Source organism: Apteryx rowi, unplaced genomic scaffold, assembly GCF_003343035.1.
Source record: "Apteryx rowi isolate R43461 unplaced genomic scaffold, aptRow1 scaffold_0, whole genome shotgun sequence".
NCBI lineage: Eukaryota > Metazoa > Chordata > Aves > Apterygiformes > Apterygidae > Apteryx > Apteryx rowi.
In genome coordinates this window covers 11,290,563-11,297,851 of record NW_020447195.1, presented here as the reverse complement: position 1 = coordinate 11,297,851, position 7,289 = coordinate 11,290,563, and the positions used below count along the sequence as shown (strand labels likewise).

The 7,289-nt window shown below is 70.0% G+C and overlaps 1 protein-coding gene across 1 annotated transcript; it reads right to left on the bottom strand.

Moving 5' to 3' along the window:
• Nucleotides 1–5,254: 5,254 nt before the first annotated feature.
• SLC52A3 (solute carrier family 52 member 3) lies at nucleotides 5,255–7,035 on the bottom strand. The gene is made up of 3 exons (XM_026067068.1): nucleotides 6,011–7,035; nucleotides 5,553–5,676; nucleotides 5,255–5,467 (listed from the first exon to the last, which is right to left on the bottom strand). Exons 1-3 carry the CDS (start codon nucleotides 7,033–7,035, stop codon nucleotides 5,255–5,257), a joined length of 1,362 nt encoding a protein of 453 aa, XP_025922853.1.
• Nucleotides 7,036–7,289: the final 254 nt, after the last annotated feature.

Genomic DNA, 7,289 nt, shown 5'->3' with positions numbered 1-7,289 from the left:
CGCCGGCAGCGCCGAGCGCCCGGGGTAGCAGCGGCAGCGCGGGGTCCCGGCCCCCTCCGGCCCTGGCATCCCGGCTCCGGCGGTGGGGATCCGCGGAGACACGGGCCGCCGGGGCCCGCTGCCTCCCTCTGCCTTTGTCTCCTGCCACCAGCACGCAGGGCCTGGGAAGGTCGGGGCTGGGGGTCCTTGTCCCCATCGCTGTCCCTGTTCCTTGTCCCCATCTCTGTTCCCTGTCCCCTGTCCCTTTCCACTGCCCCCATCCCTGTTTCCTATCCCCACTTCTGTGCCCTCTTCCCTGTCCCTATCTGTGTTCCCTTCCATCCCTGTCCCCTGACCCCATCCCTGTCCCTGTCCCATCTCTGTCCTGTCCCCATCGCTGTCCTCTGTCCCTTTCCCCATCACCATCCCTGCTCCCTGTCCCCTGTCTGTTTTCCCTGTCCCCATCCTTGTCCATTGTCCCTTTCCCCACGTCCTGTCCCTTCTCTCTGTCCCCAGGGAAGCGCCGTGACCTTCGCCGCCCACAACAGCAGCCGGGCTCGTGGCGGCGCATTGTTCCCTGCAGGAGCCCCCATTCCCCCCCCTCTCGCCGGCGCTGAGCACACGGCGCAGCCTGGCGCTGTGGCCCTCCTGGGCCCAGCCCCGGGGCAGGATGAGGCCCCGGCCCGGATGAGCGCTGCGGAAGGGCTGTGACCCCAGAGCTGGCTCTCCCTGGGGCCGTGCAGGGCTGACCGGCATCCCGGCCCCGCCGCCCCACCGGGGATGTGGCTGGCCGCCGGCTGGGATAGCCCTGCCGCTGCCGTCCCACCGGGAGCCCCTCCGAGGTGCTGTGCTCAGGGGATGCTCGCGGGGAGTGGGGGGCTCCGGGAGTGGGGCCATGCTCCAGGGATGCACATGGGGAACGGGGGGCTCCGGGAGTGGGGCTGTGCTCACGGGACGCAGTGCAAAGGGCCTGAGCTGCTCTCACCCCCACCCCAGCTCCTTGTCCYGGCRGCCAGGCCCTGGGCGCTGAGCCACGGCCCTGCCACCGCGCTGGGGACCCCAGTCAGCCTTGTCCTGCTTTGCAATCCTGCCTTCAAAGCCAGCTCTCCCCCCCCCCCTCCACCCCAGCCCATTATATTAACAGCCTCCTCCTCCCCGGAGGGCCCTGCCTGCCGCCCCCCCCCCCCCCCCCCCAGCCCATTATATTAACAGCCTCCTCCTCCCCGGAGGGCCCTGCCTGCCGAGGCGGCTGGTGAGCGCCTGCGGAAGGGCCGCGCTCTTCGCCGAGCCTTGCATTACGCCGAGTGCATTGCAGCACTTAACTAATAATAGTTCATGATATATCACCGGCAGCAGAGCGCTGGCACGGCCGGCRCGAGGGGAGCTGGGGCGCCCGCTCYGCACCCTGCTAGCGGAAACCCCCGGCCTCGGGATGCCCCGACCCTTCCACCGGGTACGGAGCGTCGGCCGCAGGAGCACACTGCCGTCCGCGAGCGGCCGCCCTCCATGCACCTGAGACCACCGGGCCTGCCCACAGCTCCGGGCTTGCTCCCAGCCGGGGCTGATCCCGCTGCAGGGGTTTGGCACTGATCCGGGCGCACCGAGGGCCGTGAGACCCCAGCCGTGGGGTGGCGTGGGGCACGGCACGACCCGTCCCCACCAGGGCTGTCCCCGGGGCTGGGGGGTCAGAGCTGCCCCCGGTGCGGGCTGAGGKCTCATCGCCCCCCCGCCTGCCCCCAGCCTGTGACGGCGAGTCCCATCTGGCCCTGACGTCGGGGCTCTGCCAAGTCCAAGGTCACCCCAGCCCCGAGGGCGCACGGCCCCCGGCACCATCCCTTCCYGGGGCCGCAGATCCCGGCCATCCCTGCCACGCGCACAGGAGCCGGGCGCTCCCGACCCTCTGCTCCCTTATTTATTTATACGTGTGCGCGCGATTTCTTTCCTTGCAGGCACGTTAGCAGAACGGGCCATTACTTACGCCCTAGTTGGGCCGGCCGTGCCTGCCTGCCCGCTGCCCTGTGATTTTTTCCTCTCTCCAGGCTGTGGTGTAATAAGGGAGGTAATTAAGTGTAAAAGCCAGGGGGAGGGGGAGGGGGGGCTGGGGAGAGGGGGGACGGGAGCTCGGCTCCTTTCAGAGGCAGGGGACTGAGATAATGTATGTTAATAACCTGCAATCAGTCCTGCGGAGCTGTGCTAATATTGCTGACTGCAGCGAGGCTGGGCCCCCCCCAAACCTGCCCCCGCCGCGCGCGGGAGAGGGAGGGGAGCGCCGGAGAAGAAAGGCCCAGCCTTTCTCCTGGAGTGCGACTGGGTGATGGCTAAATTCGTGCCTTTCTGAGCAGCTGTATGGAAATAATTCCCCTCTCGCACGGCTTGAATGCGATTGTTCCCCGTGCGCCGGCTCCGGGGCGGGAGGGAGGGAGGGAGGAAGAGAGGGGGCGGCAGGCGCTGGATGGCAGAGGGGGGCCGCGGTGCCGCACCGGGGTGCGGGGACCCTGTGCCAGTGCGGGGACTCCCAGCCTCACGGATCCGGGTTGGGAAGGAGCATGGAGGGGCTGGGGATGGGGAGAGGTGCCGCGTCCTGGGTCCCCCCGCAAGGGCGGCGGGGCGCATCCAGCTCCCCGCTGCTGGGGACGAGCCGAGCTGCCACTCGGGGACCCTGTGCCAGTGCGGGGACTCCCAGCCTCACGGATCCGGGTTGGGAAGGAGCATGGAGGGGCTGGGAATGGGGAGAGGTGCCGCGTCCTGGGTCCCCCCGCAAGGGCGGCGGGGCGCATCCAGCTCCCCGCTGCTGGGGACGAGCCGAGCTGCCACTCGGTGGCCCTGCACCGATGGCCGGTCCGTGGTGGCTGCCTCCTGCCCTTCTCCCTGCATCTCCATCCCACTTGCTGGTTCCGCAGGGCCTGATCCTGACGGATACGCGGTGCCCGCAGGGACAGGCCCGGGGCTGCCGGGGGCTGCCTGCAGGCGCTGAGCTCGCTGCCCCGCTGCTGCCCCTCTGCCGTGGGATCGCCTGCGGGTGCAGCCCGGCACGCTGCGGGAGCGCTGCTGGCCCGGCACGGCACGGCACGGCACGYGGCCGGGATGACTCATTGTTTCCTGCAGCAGCCGCCGGGCTTTTTTCCCCCTCGTGGCAAACCTGCGCCGAGCTGCAGTTTTGGCCCCGGCTCCCAGGTCTCAGCTGCGAGGCTGGAGATGGTCCGGCTGCGGCCGGACGGCCTGTGGCTTGTCCCCACGCCCGCGCAGGGCTGCAGCGAGGATGGAGGGCTGGGGACCAGGCTGGTGCCGGGCCACCCCTGGGACCTGGCGCCTGGCTGCCCCAAGCACCGGGGCTGGCACGCGCCAGCTGCGCTTGCACCAGCTCCTGCTGGGAGCCGGGGGCTGCAGGGCACCCGCTAGCACCCGCCGTGTCCCCGCCAGCGGTGCAAGGATGCCAACACCAGCAGGGATGGGGGGTCCGGCATGGCGCTGGCTGCGGTGAGCAGAGGGCCAGCGTGCCCCTGGTGACCGGCTGGTGGCCAGGGCTGAGCAGGCCGGTGGCCGGGCAGGGGCAAGGGGCTGGCAGCAGGGCTGGGCTCCACTCCGTGGCGCCGGGGGGGCTGCCGGCAATTAGCTATTCCGGCCGCGTCCTTCCCGCAGGCGGCCGGGATGCAGTTGGAGCCCCCGAAGTGGCTCGAATCTGTGTCTTTAAGGCACAACAAGAGCCTGTCTGGCAGCTCGCAGCCGCCGCTCCGCGGTGCGGCAGATTGCGAGACAAAGAGCCGGGGACAAAGGCACGGCTGCCTCGCGCCCCGGGGACGGGGTGCCGGCGCACGCGGGGTCTCGGCGCACCCCGGCCCCCGTTGCCCCCCGCCTCAGTGCCGAGCCCAGCACCTCTCCCAGCAGAGCAGGGTTTGCCCCATGGGGGCTCATCCCGATTTTATGGAGGGGGGAGGTCGAGCATGGAGCTGGGACGGGATGCAACGGAGCACATGGAGCCAGTGGAAAGTGTGGCCAGGGCTGCTGGAGAACCCTGGGCAAGTCACCCCTGCCCCGCTGTGCCTCAGTTTCCCCACCTGCTTCCAGGGCCTTTCCCCCACACGTGGGGGCCCCTGAGACTCAGCCAGCCCCGGCACGAAGCCCCCAGGACCGTGTCCCCGGGCGGCTGCGGTGCAGCGAGCGCTGCCCCGGTCCGTCCGCCCCGCAGCGGATGCCGAGGCAGGGCCGGCGCGGGCTCTGTCTCCCCTCGCTGCAGCCGGCTGCAAACCCACGCGGGCGAGGGGCTGCCCCGCTCCTCATCTGCTAAGTGGGTCAGGCCGGGCTCCGCGCGGCAGCGCTCCCCTCCCGGCACCGTGATTGATGAGCCGAGGCAGGCAGCTGGCACCCTGCTCCTCCGGCCGCTCCTCCCCGGCGCTGGGGTGCTCCGGGCTGGGGGATCGCGGCAGGCAGCTGCACGGCAGAGGATGCTGGGGGCGGCTGCGGGGAGGGGGGCAACGTGCATCTCCCCCCCCCCCACCGGGAGCAGCCGGCCTCGCTGCAGGCCAGCCCAGCCCAGGAGCTCGGGGACGCCCTGCGACATGCAGCGGGGGCTGTCCTGCACCCGTGCACGGCCCCCGTTCCCCCCCCCCCGGCACGCCGCAGCTCCCCAGCCCCTGGAGCCCATCAACGCGCCTCCCGCCTGGAGCCCCTCTCCTGCCGCCCTGGGGCTGCCCCTCGCTTGCACCGGCAGAAAGCAAAGGCGGAAGCAACGCGCCAGCGACATTCCCCCCCCGGCTGCTCTAGGGGCAAACACAGCTGCGAGTACAGGGGGGGCAGAAGGGAAGCTCGCGGCTGTGCCCCCTCCCCTCCTCTGTGCAAGGCTGCCCTGGCGCCACAGACACACGGAGCTGGACAGACGGAGGGGGAAGAGAGCTGGGGCCCCTGGAGCGGAGGGTGCTGCAGGGAGAGGCTGCCGGGCAAGCGGGCGCCTTCCCTGCGAGCCTGGGCTCCCGGGGGCGGCAGGGAGCAGGCAGCGGAGCAGGCAGCGGAGCAGGGCGGGAGGCGGAAGCGGGCAGCAAACACCTTCTATTTGTTCAAATGCAACAGGGAGGTCCCGTTCCCAGGGCACCGGCCGAGCGCGGGAGCAGGGGCATGGAGGAGAGGCCGGGGCCGGGCTGCTTCCCGAGAGCCGTCCCGCTCCCGCGGCACAGGCGGGGAGATGCACCAGGTGCTCCCCTTCCCGGGTGCGGGGCAGGCGCTGCCCCGGGGGAGCGTCCGCGGGCAGCGGGGCCCCCCCACACCGGGCGCCCGGCCCCGCTCACGCCGGGCACTGCAGGCTGCAGTAGTCGGCGGATTGGAAGAAGCCGTAAACGTTGACGAGGGGGAACATGAGAACGGCGCCGAGGAGGGAGCCCAGCTGCTCCATGGCGCCGTACCACACCAGCGCGCTGTGGCTGCGGCTCCGCAGGATCACCCCGGCCATCACCTTCACGTAGGAGAGCGTCCCGGTGAAGAGCACCCAGGAGAGCACCTGCGGCGCAGGAGGAGAGCGGTCAGCGGGGCGACGCGACGCAGCGCGGACCGTCCCCGGGGCGAGAAGGGGCGCCGCGACTTACGATGACGGCGTCGCCCCACTGGGACTGCTGCAGGAGCGGGCAGGGGCTCATCACCGCGATGGCCATGTTGTAGGCGCCGAAGGCCGTCCCCGCCACCGCGAGGGCGCCCAGCAGGGCCAGGGACCTGCAAGGGACACACCGGCGACGCAGGGATCACTGCCAGCACGGCCACTCGCTGCAATGGGAGAGGCCAGACCCGCAGCACAGGCAGCGGGTCCGGTCTTTTCAGCCGGGTCGGCTGCGTGCTTGCCCCATCCTCCCGTCTTGGTCRTCTCTGCTCGCCCAGCAAGAGCCCRAYGGTTTCCCGATCCCTTTGRTCTGGGGACTCCTGAGGTCTTCAACCCACTTGGCTTCCCCCGCCCCCGGCCATTCCCATTGGGCTGCTCTTGGGGCAGAGCCAGCCTGGAAATGCCCCGCGCTGGCGTGGGGGTCGGACCCCCGGGGACCCCGCGACCCACCTGCCAGGCAGGAACATGGCAATGATGCAGGCGAGGGGGTTCGCCATGGAGCTGAGCGTGGCGGAGAGGTGGTAGGCCGTGTTGCCGTAGGGCAGGCAGGAGTAGGACTGCACGGACGGCAGGACCCCGTTGGTCAGAGAGCTCACCCAGGTGATGAGGAAGTAGATGAAGGCGAGCTTGGCCAGAGAGTAGGAGACCTTCTCTGGCCCAGCCTCTCCAGGCTGCCTGGTGTCCGGGCACGGGCAGCCTCCTCTGCCCTCGGAGCCGGCTCCTTCCTCGGGAACCTGATCAAATGAGCTCAGGATGACGCTGCTGGGAAACAACTGCTGCTGCGAGAGCTCCCACACCTTGGGCTGCCTGCTGAGGAAGAAGAAGGCCACCAAGCAGGCTGCCATCATCACTGTCATGAGGAGGAAGAAGAGGAGGGTGGAGAAGTTGGCCGGGAGGTAGCGGGTCTCCATTTGAAAGACGCTGCCCTCCGTGGTCTCGTTGCCAGAGGTGATGTTGACCACACGGCTGTCGTTGACACATCTGGAGATGCCAGAGCCCTGGCCCAGCGCAATGAGAGCGGGGATCAGCCCGCTGAGCCCTTCACCTATGAAGAAGGTGGTCAGATACTGGGGTTGCAGCTGCATCATGAAGGGCAGGAAGGTGACGGAGGAGGTGCAGTCCACCAGGGACAGGAAGAAGGTGAGGACCAGGAACGCGGTGCTGTGGGGCACCCCAGCAATGGGGGACGTGTAGCTCCACAGGAAGGCCAGGAGCAGACAGGCCAGGACGCCCGTGGACACGATCACGTAGATGACGGCCACCTCCTTGAGCAAGCCAGGCCTGAAGCGGTGCATGAGGGTGACGAAGAGCGGCCCCACGTTGGCCATCTGGATGATGATGGTGATGTAGGAGGGCAGGTCCCACTGCTCAGGCAGCACCGTCACCAGCAGCGGGAGCTCGACCCACAGCCCGTTGATGGCGACCCAGGAGCCGGTGCCGAAGACGCAGGCCAGCAGGTGGGTGAGCAGCGCCATGGCTCACGGCTGGGTGCCGCGCGCCCTCGGGCACCGCTGCCGCGCTGCGGAGGAGAGCGGGGGGGAGGCTCGGCTCAGCGATGGGGCGACACGCTCCTGCCCGCCGCGATCACCCGCGCCCCATCCCTGGCCCGCTGCGAACGCCCCGATGGTTCCCCTCCTGCATCTCCTTTGCAAAATGCTGCACGGGCGCAGGACTCGCCGCCACCCGGCGGTGCCTGCGCTGGGAGCCCGCGTCCCCGCGGCATCGGGAG